Here is a 15,892-nt window from a genome sequence, read left to right as displayed (position 1 = left end):
GGCGCTACCCCTGCGCAGCCAGCCAGCCAGCCTGCAGTTCCAGGAAGGGGTTGCCTCACTGAGCTCCCCTCCCCAGGCCAGCTGGGGTTCTCCACCCTCTCACTCTCCCCCAAGAGTGCAGGAGCGAACGGGGGCGATCCTCGCAGCGGAAGCCACAGAAAGAGCACCTCCCGCCATTGCCGAGGCTGGGACGCGAGCCGCGCGTCTGGCTGACTCACGCACAAAGCCTCTGCTGCTCGAGTGGAACAGATCTGCAATTAATACCCAGAGTGGCGATTCATTAAGGGGCTCAGGAGCCGGCCCACAGAGGCCGAGATTAAGAAAAATCAGAAACGACACGGGAAATTTATCGACATGCATATTTAATCTCTTTTCCATTAGCCCGTGCTGATTGTGGAGCCATTTTTAATGAATTGGATGGAAGCAGAATTCATCTCATTAACCTTTAGCATAAACGCGTCATTATTGAACCAAGCAGGCCGCAGCGCTGCAACTCCCACTCCCAGCAATTAGGCGAAGGCCACCAGGCTCCAGTGCACAGAGACCCCAGCCAAGGAGGGCCTTCTCCGCCACAGCCACCAAAGCTCCAGGGCTCTTGCAGCTTATGAGCTGCCTGCCTGGGGAGAAGGGCAGAGTCTGTGGGCCTGGCGCTCCGGAGCTCCGAATGCAGGTGCTCCCTGGGCCCGAACTGCAGCACCCAAGGAGGAAGGTTTGGCTTGAGACCAGCCCCAGAGGGGCCCAAAAGCTAGAGCCCCTTGGAGCGGCCAAGCCCTGTGGCACTGCAGAGCTGGCAGGGGACCAGCTGGTCCCAAATCCAGGCAGCCAGGTACTGGCAACAGCCTGAGTTCCGTCTCCAGGAATCACTGGCCAGAAGCGGGCGGGGCCAGGCCCAGCCCCCTGCCCTGTCTTGCCAGGAGTTCCTCCCGGCGTGTGCCTGCCGGTCCGCCTACTCCACGGACTCCCAAGACTGCCACTCAAAAGGGGGGCCCGCCCTCGCCACGGGCCGCTTCCACTCGCTTCTCCTCCTTTATCACAAATCTCTAAAACACTGTCTGTCGATCCTGTCGGATGCTCGATATGGGGAACAATGAATGGATTTTGGCAATACAAAGACGAGCAGGTGGATGAGAGCCGGAAAGCACGAGAGCAGCCGAAACCAGCCCACAGCCAGGTCCCTCTAGCCACCCCCTGCAATGCCTCGGTTGAGCCTCTGGGACCTCCAAGGCACTGGGGGGACTGGGGAGCATCTCTGGTCTGCCCCTCAACCTGGGCTGCCTGTGACAGCCTAGCCCTGCCACGTGACCAGGGCGCTCGGGGGGCTGGGGAGAGAGAAACCCTGCCGGATGTTTGCCCCTTCCAGGCAAGGGGGCAATTACAGAGACTGGCAACACGCAAACTGCTGCTCCACCAGGCGGTCGTTTCCCCTCTGCCCCATGCAGAGGAAGAGCGGCAGCCCCTCCCCCACCACAGTCCACCTAATACTCCTTCCCTGGTAAGGAGAGCCACTACGGGGGTCTTGGCCCACCTGCATGCTCCCTGCCTGAGAGCAGAGACTCTGCTGCTCTGTAGGCCCCTGCAGCAGCGCCCCGCCAGCCTGCTGCGCGCAAGGGTGCCTCTCCAAGAACCCCCAAGTTGTACACCAGCTGGTTGTCCCAGGACGGCAGAGCAGCCTCCAGGCCCCTCCCCAGGGTGGGCCAGCACAGGGTTTGCCATAGGTCAGCTATGGCGCCTGGGCAGCCTGTTCACACAGACACCAGCAGAGGAAACACACAGAGACTATTCTGACCCCCAGGGACAGCCAGCTGGCATCTGACTAACTCCTAATTGAAAAGGAAAGCAATCCAGGGCAGGCCTGCTCCGAGGGACCGGCCACGGGGTCTCCCTGCACGCCTCACTGTCACCCGATGCAGCTGCAGGTAATTAAGTTTACTCCAAGAGCCCTGAGCTATAAGAGGAACCTGTGCGGCAATTACCAGCCTTTCCATTAAGCTGGCAGGTCACGGCAGCTCCGCTGGATACGCATCCCTCCCAGGGAAAGCACCATAATCCAGCCTTGGCTCTCCCCAGTGACGGCACGGCAAGCCTAGGTTAGCCCCCTTCTCTCCACCTCCAGGCCAAGCAGACCTCCCCCCCCCCCGCCATAGGGGGCTGCAAACGTCCCCACGGCCCTTTCCACAGGGGCACAGGCAGCCAAGTCCCACTGTGAAGCTCCCCTCTCCTGGCCAGCTGAGGCAGTGAGCCAGAATCACGCACTCCATTCCCTGAAGGCTCTGTACCCGCACTGAGGATAAAGGCAGCCACAGGCAGAGGACCGGCTCTGCTTTGTTCCTCGCTCAGACCTCCCACCGGCTCTTTGCAAAAGCCCTGCAGAGCCGGACGGCTCACGCTGCAGTCAGCAAGCAGCTTCAGCACGGCGCTCCCCGAACGGGCCGCTGAGCAGGAGCAACCACGGCTGCTACTCTACTCTGAGGAGGCTACTGGGGAACTGGGTCAGCAAAGATGGAGGACAGAGGCGAGGCGAGGAGGTGTGGCCGCAGGGCTTCAGCACACTGCTGTGGCTTCCTGGCTCTCCCGGTGCAGGGAGAACGCAAAGACTGCAGAGGGGCTTGCAGTCCACAGGGCACTCCCCACCACAAAGACCGCTTCCTCAGCCCGAGGCCCGTCTCCAAACAGACCACGAAGTCGGCTGCTGCTCCTGCCAGGGGGCCAATAACGGGCAGCCGCTCCAGACGGCGGCCAGCCGTGCTGTGACTTTGGCTAAGCGGTGGGACAGATCCCAGATGGCGGGGGGGGGCGCAGTGCCAACTCCCCAAGATGCCGGGACTCGCCTGTCATTCCCTGCCAGACTCACAGGCTCAGGCCCCAGCAGGCTGCGATCCACTTGCATGCTCCACCGTATGCCAAGAGCAGGTGCTGCTCTTGGGGAGACGGACAGGCAGGTTCTTGGGAGCCAGCACGGCTCTGTCAAGAACAAGCCAAGCCAGAGAACGCTTCTCTCCTTCTCGGAGGGCTGGCCTAGTCTGGAGCCTGCAGGAACTGGTGGCTCCAATGTGCACACCTGACCAAGTTTCCTGCGATGCCCTTCTGGACACAAGGGCAAAACTGGGCAGGGGGCTGAGAAGTTGGACAGATGAGCTTCCCACGGAGCACACTGGAGGGAGGGAGTGGCAGGCCCCACTCCTGCCACTGTTCAGCCTCTTTATAATAACCTGAATGAGAAGGCAGAGGAGGCAGTCATCAAATGTGCAGCTGACACAAAGCTGTGAGGGTCAGCGAAACCCCTGGAAGACTAATCAGGTTTCCAGGTGATCTTGACCTAGCTTGGCAGGAGCACATGGGGGAAAGATCCAGGTGTCTTAGCGGACCATCCGTTGGAGCACGAGACCTGCAGTGTGATGGCTGTCTGTCAAGGGTGTCGTCGTCGCCGCCTGCACGGAGCAGGGGGCTGGACTAGATGACCTTTGAGCACCTTCCAGTCCCACATTCTATGACATCCGAGCCAGAGAACCCAGCAGATGCCCCATGTAACCAAGACAAGCAGCAGACAGAGAATGCTACTGCCTAGGGGACAAGAGATGATGGCAAGCAGGAACAGAGACGGCTCCTGTCCCTTTACTCTCTGGTTCACAATCCCAACTGGGCAGGCTGCACTGCCAGCACCCACGGCCAGAAGGGAGGGAACCCCTCAATCTGCGCAAGGCAAGCAGGACACCCGCTCCTTCCAGAGGGAGCCGAGACCAGGCAGGCACAGTCACAGAACAGACTTATCTAAATGGCCAATAGATCGAAAGGCGGGGAGAAGAGACCCACTCAGGATTAAAACAAGGTGCTGGTCAGTGAGCAGAAGGAGAAGGACCAGGCAGTGGGCAGTGAGGGGTGACACACTCCACCCCTGGCACTGCAAACTGGACACAGCCCCTGCTCTAGGCACTCCCAGCAGCTGCTTCTGACCACCCTGGGCAAGGCAGGTTTTGAAACACCTTCTCATGCCTTTCCAGTCAAGCACCAGCACTTCAGAAGCACTTGAGGCAGCACTCAGCTTTCCAGCACCTCAACCCCGGAGCTGCAGAGACAGGCACTGGGAAGCACTCCTGCTCCTCTCGCGTCTGGACCACATTTATAATCATCTAAAAGTACCCTGAAATTTGGCCACGGCTCTCACGCTACGTCAGACCCCCACTGGGCACCTGAGCCTGCAGACGGGTTCACTCCACAGAAAGGTGAATCTGCTGTTCACGTGGACAAAGGGAACGTTAATTCCCACAGTGCCTTGAGACTCATCACACACGCCAACCCTTCCATACATACAGTACTACCCCAAGGCAGACGAGGGTGAGCCGAGCAACCCTTCAGACAGAAATAGGGCCGATCGCGTCCCTTGACCACTGAGTTCCGCCCGAGGCCCTCTGTGTCCTCATAGGAAGTCGCTCAAGCTGTTCAGGCCTGGCCTCCTCCATGAGCAGGTCAGGCAAGAGATGCATCGGAGCGTGGCCACAGAGGAGAGCCCCCACACATCGGCTCCTGACCCTCACGCTGCTGTCTGCAGCGCACAAGCAGGATAACTAAATAATTCAGCAGGGAAATGAACAGCATGGAAGAGCACTCAGGCTGCGCCAGAGAGCAAGCCTCTCTCCAAGCCTCACTAAGCAGCCAAGGAGAAGACGGGTCCCTAGGAGGAAACAGGCAGAGATCCCGCGGCAGCTCCGACCCCCAGGCAGTGTTCCGCGAGGGGGCAGGTGCAGGGGGCCAGCCAGCAGGCTTTGCCTTCGCCCCCCACCCTTGGCCTCACACGCCAGTCACTTGTTTTCTTCCATCGCTTGCGGCCCAGGACTCAGGGAAGGGGGGCCTGGCTCAGAGGTGGCGCCTCTGCTTCATGTGCAAAAGACCAATCCAGCTAACGCGCTCTTGCTTAGCAGGTGGTGGGAAAGTCCGGCCTGTTACCAGGGCTCTGAAAAGCCATGGCCTGCCTGCCGCCGTGGGCTAGACAGTCTCTTAAGGATCCGCCCCGGCAGAAGACAGCTCCCAGCTCTGCTGCAAGAGGGATACGGCATACTTGGAACAGACCGCAAAGGATCCAGCCCTACTTCATGGGGCACGTAAACCTCTGACTGTCCAAAGACGGCACCATCACTGTCTTGGGCCCAGGGAGAGAAACAGGCCTTCCTCATGCCGGAGCGGGAGAGGCCCTGCCCAGAGCTTGGGAAGCCACAGGAACTTATGGAGGAAGAGTCCATCACAGGTTACTTGATGCAGGCAGCCTCCCGGTTCCACAGCAGACCACCCGAGTGCCAGTTGCAAGGAAGTGGCAACCAGAGACAAGTATCTTGTTGTCTTGGGTGCTCCCTGAAGCATCTGGTGGTGAGCTGCAGGAAGCTGGACTAGGTGGGCGCTGGGCCCGGTCCAGCAGGGGTCGTCTTCTGGTCTTCTGGAGTCCAGCAGCCCCGTGGCCACCGAGAGCAGCTGACAGCAGCAGCAGAAAAGCCTCTTGCCTGCAAATGACTTTCCACAGCACTCCGCTTTCATTATTCACGACTCTGGAGGAGCAGAACCTCTCCAAAGCCCTGCAGGGGGCAGGAATCATTTCCAACCTGCCAAGTGCAATTTACGTTGCTGCGAGTGCACCTGCTGCTGCTGAAGGCACCTCCCCCCTCCTCTGCTGCAGCAACAGCATTTGCTATCATGCAAGCAGGGAGCAGCTCCCCTCACGCACATACGCAGGCAGCGAAGGCATCACGGGAGCTCCTTGTGTCTTGGGCCTCTTCGTGGCCCCTCTTCATGCCGTGGCTTGGCAGCAGGAAGCAGGAAGAGCCTCTAGTGCCTTAGTGGACTGCCCACTGAATGAGAGCCAGCAGTGTGAGGCGGCTGCACAAAAGGCGAATGCGATGCTGGGTCGTGTTAGCAGACTCAAGAATCCAGACTACGGGAAGTCCTAGTTCTGCTCTAGTCAGCCCTGAGCTGGAATCCTGTGTCAGGCAACATCTTTTGAGGAGGACACAGACAAGTTGGAGCAGGTTCAGAGAAGAGCAGCCACGATGGTGAGGGTCAGGAAACCAGGTCCTGTAAGGAACGGCCTGCTTAGCCTGGGGAAGAGAAGCAGAGGGAAGGCCCGAACACGGTCTTCAGGCCCCGGAAGGGCTGTCACGGTGAAGAAGGAGCAGGCGCGTCCTGCGGCTCCTGAGAGCAGGGCTAGAGCAGGCAGGCTGAAGCTGCAGGGAAGCGAATTGAGGAAGAGCTTCTGCATGGCGTGAGTCGTCCTGCCTCCAGGGAACCTGAGGACACTGCAGCTTCCAGCTGTGTTCTTCATCACGGCAGTGCTCAGACCTTCTTCAAACGCTCAACAATTCCAGCGGCTACGGGAGTGAGACTCGAACCTGGGTGTCTCCCAGTTTTGCTCCTGGGTTAGCTCAACAGGAAACTGCGGAAAGATGGGGAAAGGCTTCCCAACAGGCCATTCGAGGAGCAGGGCCTTCTTGTCCCCAAAGGCCCTCCAGACTCCTGCTAAGGTCACGGAGGCATCTCAAGGGGGGGGCGTTTAGCAGCTTCTTTCCTTTATAGCTGTTCTTGCTGCTGGGCTCTCCAGCACCTCCTCCTCCCTGCCCACTTCCCCCTTGCAAGGCTGCCTCCCCCTTCCCCACCCAGGCTTGGCCCATATTCTGCCACACGTGCTGCAAAAGCCCGCAGTGCTTCACTCTGGCCCGCCTTGTTTCTGGCCAGCCACCCCACCCTCTGGGCCTCTGACTCTGGGGCACAAACAGGCGTGTAAAGCCAGGATGTTCCGAGACTGAGCCCACAGGAGGCTCCCAGGAACAGCCTCGGTGCGGCCGTGGCAGCGCTGTCTTTGGTATTTGTGGCTCGGAGGCCTGTGGCTTCTGTCGCGAGCAGGACGTCCTGTGCCAACACAAACCAGGCAGCACATCAGCCTTTCCACTCCCCTCCAATTGCGCACACGTCCCAAACCTCCCAGGCCTGCTTGGGAGGAAAAATACGAGGCAGGCCGGCAGGCAGGCATGCATGCAGGCAGGCAGGCAGGCCAGCCGCCGGGCCCCTGGAGCTCCTTCCCCATAATTACCACAGACTGCCCATTAACTGGGCGGCTGCATCGGCAGCATGCAGCCTCCATCCGGGTACCCCAGGAATGCTTGGAGCAGCCACGTTCCAGCATCGGGCGGGAGGCATCCCTGGGCCACCCTGCAAGCGGTGGCGGGGAAAATGCTGAGCGAGTGGAAGCAGGGAGTGTTGGGCTGGCTCCAGGGCCAGGCTTGGCTCCCTTCTCTTTTGAGAAGGCCCAAAACCGGAGGCCAGCCTCACAAGAAAAAGGGCGGGTGGCCAATAGCAGCTACAGATACACCTACAACATGGAACCCAAGCACGGGGCCTCAGTCAGATTATCCAAGACACAGCAGAGAACAGGGAGAGAAAGGGGTGTGGAGACTGCAAGAGAGAGGTGTGGCGCCGGGCCCCCTGCAAGCCAGAAGAGACGCTTGGAGCCTGGTTGGGGGAGGGCTGCTGAGCTGGACGTGCCTGTCCCCGGTGGCTTTCGTTCCCCGACAGCACACTCTTCTGGGCAGCAGCAGAAGGTTTTGGAACCACCGGCTCTTGGAGGCTTCCAAGAAAAACTTCTGCAGAAACCGAGACTCTGACCAGCCACCTCGCATCTGAAGATGACTCCCCTCCACACAGGACAAACGCGCAGGCTGAGGGACCGTGGGTTTCCCCACGTCTAAAGCACTAGTGCTGTTTGGTGGAGGCAGGCAAGGAAAGCACGGCTTGCGCGTGGCGGCAGGGTCGGTGGCCAGAAGCTGTGCACCAAGTGCACCACGGAGGCTGAACTTTGGGAGGAGAGTCAAGCAAAGTTCAGCCTCCTTGGTGCGCCTTGGTGCACAGAGCTTCTGAGCACCCGGCCTGGCAAAGAGATGTGCACCTTCTGAGTAGGGGCCCAGAGCTTGCAGGTGCTGGCAGATCTGCACGGAGCACCGGCATGATCACCTCCCTTTTCCCGCCCGGAAATGCCATTTCAAGAGGGGCAAAGAAAGGGCCGTCCTGGCTTCGGGTTTCCAAAGCAAGCCAGACACCTGGAGAAAAACCACAGTCCAAAGCCTGCCCTGCTGAGCACCGCATCTGCAGCCAGAGACTCTCGTCATTCAAAGAGCGAAGGAAGGGGGTGTGCTGCTAGTCGCTTTGTGCGGCCTGAATGGAAAAGCTACAGCCACAGACAAGAGACCTGCCTGCCCGCCCTGCACTCCTTGCTGGAGATCAGGGGCTTCCCCCCCTCAGTCCTGCGCCCAAGAAGCCCAGTTGGGGCTTCCCCTTTGGAGACCAGCAGCCCCAAACCACGGACATTCACCTCCACGCCCGATTCTTCCTCGGCCGCTGAGCAGCGTGGAAGAGGGCAACTGGAGGGCCGAAGCCGGTGGCAGAAGCCAAGGCAGCAGCGAGTGTCCGGGTCTTGGGCCTCTGGACAGGCTGCTGGTGCCTGACACGTGGCAAAGCCAGGCCAGGCTCGGAGATGGGTGCGCAAGCCCCTCTCCCCAGCGGGAGCACTGCGGCCTCCACCCACCACGCAGCTGTCGCGCGACAAAGGCTGCGGCGCTTCCAGGCCCCCCCCCCCGCACCCGCCTTTCCTCCGCTCTCCAGCTGAGAGGAGAAAGAGGCCGAGTCTCCAACGTCACCCAGGCCGAGTGACAAGCTCAGGCAAGGGGGAGAGCGCAGCAGGGGGCAGCCCCAGCCCCCGAAAGAGCACAGGGGGCGGGCGTGGAGCTCTGGTTTTGCGATTAGACGGCGCTGAGCCTTCCGAGAGCGCCCCGACCCTCGCAGCGCCTCTTCCAGCTGCCAAGAGCGACAGTGCGGGGCTGCAGCCCAAGCGGGCTTCCAGCGCAGGCCCGGTCCGAGAGCAGCAGCGGACGGGCAAGGAGCCCCTGGCGGGGCAGTGCCGGCTTGAGGGGGCAGCCCGGAGAACAGGAGGGGGTCGGGCTGGCTGCCCCCAGCCCCCGCCCCGGGCATCTCTCACCTGCTCCCCCTTCGGCTGCGCGGACGGGGACGGGGCAGAGCACAAAGAGAGGGCCGGGCCGGGCCGGGCGGGGGCTCCCCTGCGGTGACACCCCCGCGGCCGGGGGGCCGCGCAGCCCCGGGCGGGCCGGCTGGCGGGGCCTGCGCGCTGCGCCGCGCCTCGCCTCCCAACAAAGCGCCCATATAAGGCAATGCCGAGCGGGGCGCGGCCGCGGGACCCCCCCGCCCCACTGACCTTCTTCCGGGGCTGCCATTTCATCATGTTGGGAGCGGCGGCCGGGGCGCTGCGCGGGGCGTCGGGGGCGCGCCCCACTCATGCCGCCTCCGGCCCTCCGGCCCGCCCGCCGCCCTCCGGCCGGGCGCGCAGCATCGCCGGCGGGGCGCGTCGCGGGCCCCCGCCCGGCGCCAGCGCGGCCCCGCTGGAAGGGAGGCTCCGAGCGCCCGCGCCCGCCGACGCCTCCCCGGCTCCGCTCGCTCGCTCGCTCGCTCGGCGCCGCCGCCTCCTCCAGCCCAGCTCCGGAGCTGCCACTGCGGGGCCCTAGCGCCGCCCGCGCCCCTCCCCTCGGCGGGAGGCGGCTCTCCGCCGCCGCCGCGCCGCGCAGGTTCCTCCGGGCGGCAGCCCCCGCCCCGGGCGCGCGAGAGGGCTGCGGCAGCAGAACGGGCCGTCGGGGGCACCGCGCAGCCTCCCGCACACGCGCCGCCCCCAGGACGCCGTCCCGTCCCGCCCGAGAGCCGCTGGGGAAAGGAAGGAGGACCGGGCTGCGAGGGGGAGGCGGGGCTCCTCCGCGCCCGCCTGTCCTGCAGCCAGGCCCCGAGGCGCCTCCAAGGGCCTTCTCGCACGCTCAGCCAAGCGGCGCCCCTCGTGGGTGCAGAACTCCTTCGGGGGCGCTCTGCCACACACCTGCCCACGTGGCCACCGCCCAGCTGCAGGCCGCGGGCACCCGTGCCGCCCTGCAGCTCGAGCAGCGGCTCACCCTCCGTCCACTCCGCGGCCTTTGGACGTCCAGGGTTCCATCCAGTGGAGCGCTGCAACCCCCCAGCCCCACTGCTCCCTCGCTTGGGTCGTGGCTGCCACCCTTTTGCCTGGGAAAGGAAAGGCCTGAGGCTGCTGGGCCTGGCCTTTCCGGCTTCCCCCACCAACCCCGGTCTTTCCCAGGGAGATTCACTGGTGGGTCTCTTAGCCCTGCAGTGTCCCACAGTCACCTCTACTGGGACCTGGTTTCACGGTGGTTTGGTGCAGCTGTGGGGATTTGGCCAACCTCCTGGGCAAAGGACGCCCCCCCCCCCATTGAGGCACCTATGCACACTTCTGCCATTCAAGCAACTGCCCCGATTTGGTCCTAGAAACAGACAAGATTTGTGCTCTTGGCTCTGCCCTGCCTTGACGTGGGGTCTTCGCCCACAGCAATGAAAAGCAGATTTTAAACCAACGACAACGAACGGGTGAAGGTCCAGTGGCATCAGGCGCAACTCATGTCCAGGGGCAGAACACCCCTTTGGAAAACACTGTGCTTAGCCAGGCAGAATAAGGCTCTTTTCTCAGAGGTCTGATCCAGAGACAGGCCTTTGAAAAATGAGAGAAATTCCCCTTGGGGGGAGGCTGAGAAGAGCTCGGACTTCGCACTAATTGGAGTGCGGTGCTGTGGGGTCACTCGGCTCAAAGCCCCAACTGGAGATAAGGCCAGTGCCAGCAGCAGCGTTTATTTATCGCCAGCTGGCAGGCGGGTTTGAGGGGCTGAAGGAGGGAAGGCAGCTCATCGCTGGGCTCCGGTGCCTGTCACTAATTGCCATTTATCCAGCGGAGCTGCGAAGTGATCAAATAGGTTAATGCAGGATTAGGCTTAATCTTGTGGCGCTGGAGAATCCCCGAGCGGTGGCTGCTGCTGCTGGAGGGAGGGAGGGAACTGGTGCTCAGCCCTCCTTCTGTCCCCCCAGCCCCTGAAGCAAGGAGCAGGATGGAGGTGTGCCAGTCGCCAGGGGGCACAGAACGTACCCCAGCCCCACTGGAGGGTCCCGCAAGATTGAACTGCAGGGAAACAAGGCAGTGGGGGGCTCTCCAGGGCCCCCAGCTCATGCCTGTGGGTCACTGAGCAGGAAACCGATTCAAGATCTGCTCTCACCCAGGGAGGCCTACTTTGTGGGCGCCTTCCTTCGCCATCCTGTTGCTAGAGAGACCTGCTTCCCTCCCTCTCTCCTGGGGTCCTGAACAGAAGAGGCCCTGCTGGGACATGCCCCCTGTCCCCACAGCCCAACTGCAAGCGCTGCCATGGAAACTGATCAAGATGCGAGTCTCAGGAAGTGCACCAGGAGATGGCCCTCAACCTGCGGACCCTTCTGGAGACGGGCCCTGGCACCAGAGTCACTCCCCGGGCAGCAGCGTCCATGCACTGACCACACAGCAGTGGGAACTGGCTTCTCAAGTTCGCTTCTACTGCCCCACGACTGGCTCTCCTTCAAACCACCCCCTTCTTGCAATGGCTCCCTCCCTCTTGCTCCAAGCACTGCAGTGTCTAGTCCGGCCCCCCACTCACCACCAGGGGTAGCAGGCACAGTCTGCAAAAGCGAAACGCAGCTCACACCAATGCCCAAGGCCAGCGAGGTTCCACAACCTGTCCCCACACGTGCCAGCCCAAGCGGCACACTCAAGCACATGAGCCCGCACTATGCCACAGAGACACACACAGGACCTTTTCCAACCTGCAACACAAGACCACTGCCACTTGTTCTTGCCAAGTGCGCCAGCAGTGGGTCGCAAGCGGTGGGGTTGCTTAGGCTGACCTCACAACCAGCTCACTCCCCAGCCAAGCATGCCTCTGCTTGGCAAACACAAACCCAGGCCCTGGGGGCTGCCTGCGGTCAAAGGCACCTCAAAGGTTGAGAGAATGGCAAGGAAGGGGGGCTGTGGAGAGCCAGGAACTGGGAGCACCCTGGGGAGGGCAGGATCCGTCCAACCCACACCAGAATTCAGCAGCACAGCAGCTCTTCAAAAGGCAACTGCTCGGAGAACACGCCACAGGGCGTGGGGGCTCCCCAAGCAGTTCCACTGCCAGCCACGGAAACTAAGTTTGCCCCATGGAGCGGCTGCTACGTGGCTGGCGTCGCCGTGACCGACAGCCTCCCAGCGAAAGCCAGGGCCGTGGCTGCACTGCTGCCACCGCCAGGAGGAAGGGACTCAGCGGCCCACGTGGTGAGCCTGGCAGGGCTCGGGTGCCACTGAGCCAGGCACCAGAGGAAGGGCTGTAGGGCTCACACCCTCGTCCTCTTCCCCGCCGCAGCCACGCTGAAGCACGCGCAACACTTTGCCCCCGTGTCCACATCCAGACTGTAAGCCCCCTGAGGCAGGGACCTGGGAAAAGCACCAAGCAGGCACTGTGAGGACGTGAAAGCCAAACGATGACCAGGACCAGCCCCCTGGCTTCAGCACCGCTGATTTCTCCCAGGACCCGCCCCTCCCCCCCTGCAGTTCTGCTCACTCCTCCTCCTGACTCCCATGGCAGTTGCCAGGCAACCACAGCCACACCGCCCACAGGGAGGACCACGGCTAGACACGTGGAGCTGTCTAGACAGAAACTGCAAGGGCCAGGAGCCCCTCTCCTCCCTCCAGCCTCCACGTGCTGTGCAATTCACACAACCACTGCCGGGTGATGAGGTCACCTTGCTGGGGGGGGGGGGACACTTCTGCTGAAGGCCATAAAAAATGATGGTGCACAAAATCCTCCACACCCCTGCCCTGTGCACAGTGATGCACAGCAAGCCACGATGCAGCCCTGCTGCAGAGTGGAAGGGGGCACAAGAGCCAGCCCAGGGCCGAATGGGGTGCCTTGGCTGCAGCCTCCCCAACCCTCGGCCTCCCCAGTCCTCGGCTTCACGGCATGGCCACTTCTGCTTGCAGAGCGTGCCTGCTGCCTGGGACAGAGAGGGCCACCGTCACCACCAGGGAGAAGGGCGCTGCACACGCCTGGCCGTACAACACCAAGGCACAATTGTGAGCCCAAAACAAACACAACCGGCCACTTCAGCCAGGACAAAAGGGTCATGAGGAAAGGCTGCAGCTCAGGGGCTCTTCAGTCTGACTCTAGAAAAAAGGAGCCTGAGGGGGAACAGGACTGAGATGTACAAAATGATGTAGGGGATGGATAGATGCTTTGCTCCCTCTCGCACAACACCAGAACCAGGGGACGTCCACTAAAATTGAGTGTTGGGCGAGTTAGGACAGACAGAAGCGTATCTTTCTTTACCCAGCATGTAAGTAGCCTGTGAAACTCCTTGCCACAGGATGTGGTGATGGTGCCTGGCCAGGATACCTTTCAAAGGGGATTGGAAAGATTTTTAGAGGTCCATCACAGGTTACAAGGCATCATTCTGGTTTTAGAAGTAGGTTCTTGCTGAATGCCAGATGCAAGAGAGTGGCAACTGGATGCAGGTATCTTGTTGGGCAGGAGATCTGGTCGAGAGGGTTGAGCCTCCAGTTTGAGGCCACGGGCACCGTGTGACCTTGAAGCAGCTGACAAGCTGAGCCGAGCTATTCCATCCGCTCTGAGCGCGGGAGGATGGAGGCCAGGATGTGCGACCAGATCCAGAAGGAAACATCTGAATGCTGTGGTTTCTTGAAAGATAGAAACCTTCTTTCAAATTGTAAAAATCCCTACGGGCATTTAAATTGCCTGCCTATGTAAACCGCCTTGAATTAAGTCTAAGGAGAAATCTGAGGACCAAGAAAGGCGGTATAGAAATACCTGCATTATTATTATTGTTGTTGTTGTTGTTGTTGTCTCGTGTGCTCCCTGAGCCATCTGGTGGGTTACTGTGGGATACAGGAAGCTGGACTGGATGGGCCTTTGGCCTGACCCAGCACTAGGATGAAACTGGCAAGAGTCAACAACTGCAGAGACCACCCACTCAAGTCTAGTTAAAAGTCTATGGCTTGCATTTGCCACGGACAAACAGATCGCTGCTTGCAGACCTGCTGAACAGAAACCAGACCGCAAACAGGAACACAGCTCAGGGCAGAGCCAGCCCTGTGCTGTGGACAGAAGGCTCTGGGTTCCATTCATCTGTCTCCAGTTTAGCGGGGCTGGGAAAGGCCCTTCTCACCTGCAGCCCTGGAGAATGGTCACAGCCAGTCAGTGCCGAGCAAACACCAGTTTGCCTTGGTTGGAAACTGCAACTCTGTATTCCAAGGTATCATCGGCCTCTGTGTTCCAAGCTAGATGGCCTCTGCTGCTGCCGTGGGAGTCCAGGGGACCATCTCAGCGCTACCTTTCTCTGTGCCTTCCAAGCACCCTTCCAGTCCCAGTCAAGGCTAGGCTTCTTGTCAACTCCACCCTGTGTCTTCTCCCTGGGCCATCTTACCTGGGGAGGTCCTAATACAGCCAAGGCAGACACAGCAACCCCAGCGGGGAAAGAAGGCATGGTTGTGGAGGTTCCCCAGGGTGCCCTGCTGGCCAGGAGGGAGGGACCCTGGCAAGCCCACTTTGGGCAGCCAAAAGCTCAAGGTTGGCAAGACAGAGCACCAGCTTGCACTTGCACAACTGGGGGAAAAGGTGTGAACTGATAAGCACTCAAGAAGCTCAGGGAACTGGGGGGAAGGAATCTGGCGGTCACAGCGGGAAGCAGGACAAGAAAATCCAGGAAACACACCCAGAGACCTGGGAGGGAAAACAAACCACATTAATTCCTTTTCTTCAAGAACCACAACTGGCTCCACCTTGAGATGAATCGTCTCATTTGCCAGGAAGCCCCCAGTGGCAAAGTCAAACAAATAACGTCATAACTCTTCATTAGCACTTCATCCAAAGTAACAATTCGCAGGCCGCTCACAAAGAATCCCGTCTTAAGTGGGACACCTGTCTTGCTCCCAGTCCCAGAGAAGGGCGCAGAGTAGTGGATGAGCAGCAGAGACAGGAGCCTTGGTGGCCCTTTGCTGGAACAGGCCAAGGACTCCTGGCCACAAGAAGGGGCAAGCTCTTGCTGGCGGGGGGGGGGGTCTGCTCCTGTGGCTCTCTGACACTCCTCTCTGGCCCTGCTGTCATCAACCCTTCAAAGGAGAGCAAGACTAGCCAGATAACTGCTACTGAAACATCATGGGGGGGGGGGTTCATTAGCTTCATTAGCACCAAGGAGCTGGGCCAGCAGACTCTGGCAGGATCAAAGAGGATCCTTCAAACCCACTTCACCAGCCAGCTGAGCCCAGTCCTGATACCCTCCAGCAGAGACAGAGGCTATGAAACTGCAGTGTAGCTTCAGCTACCCGAAAGGGTCCTTGGGAGAGGCAGCAAAACAGACTCCAAGCATGGCAGGCGAAGCCCACGTGGTGCAGTGCAGCCTCTCAGCCACGCTCCAGATCCTCCAGCAGCCATTTGCATGCTCAGTTCCTAAAACTGTTTCTCCGGTGCAGTAACTGGAGAGGTCTCAGCTCTGCTTATCAGGAGATGGGGGGGGGGAGGATGACAACACCACTCTGTAAAAGAGCAGCAGTAGCAGCAGCCTGGCGCTAGCGCCCACTTTGGGCACAGTCCAGCAGCAGGAGGTCTTAGGGGCTTGGCTGCTACAAGAGGGACCCACGCAGAGGTGGTCAGCGGGGCTGCCCTGCTGCTCAATCTGAAAAGGACAGGGGCTTCCCTCACTCTCCCTTCCTCAAAGGGCTGCACAATAACACTATTGTCTTGCAAAGATCTGTTTTGTCTATTCGCAATTCCGCTGCTCTCTGGAAACCGAAGCAGGTTACAGCATCCATTCTGCTGCCCGCCCGGAGAGGCCTTCCGCACAGGATCCGGTAACAGTCAGCAACCGTTCTCAAACTCTCAGCGGAGTCTTTGCTTACTGATTTACAAGGACAGGCAGGTCTCCAGCAGGAAGAGGGGAGGGGGGACCCCTGCCCCAGGCT

General features: G+C 60.6%; 1 protein-coding gene across 4 annotated transcripts in view; it reads right to left on the bottom strand.

Moving 5' to 3' along the window:
* TTC28 (tetratricopeptide repeat domain 28) overlaps positions 1-15,892 on the bottom strand; it is a 50,483-nt gene that overhangs the window by 19,029 nt on the left and 15,562 nt on the right. For 2 of the 4 annotated variants that reach the window (XM_066610064.1, XM_066610066.1), the window contains exon 1: positions 9,242-9,335. The exons of the other annotated variants lie outside the window; for them this stretch is intronic. In XM_066610064.1, coding sequence (XP_066466161.1) covers positions 9,242-9,268 — 27 coding nt within the window. In that variant the 5' untranslated portion in view covers positions 9,269-9,335. Of the gene's footprint in view, positions 1-9,241; positions 9,336-15,892 lie in introns of those variants that run through there. 4 annotated transcript variants of the gene reach the window in all.

This window comes from Tiliqua scincoides, chromosome 14 (assembly GCF_035046505.1).
Source record: "Tiliqua scincoides isolate rTilSci1 chromosome 14, rTilSci1.hap2, whole genome shotgun sequence".
NCBI classification, from domain to species: domain Eukaryota; kingdom Metazoa; phylum Chordata; class Lepidosauria; order Squamata; family Scincidae; genus Tiliqua; species Tiliqua scincoides.
This window is presented reverse-complemented; position numbering and strand designations above follow the sequence as displayed.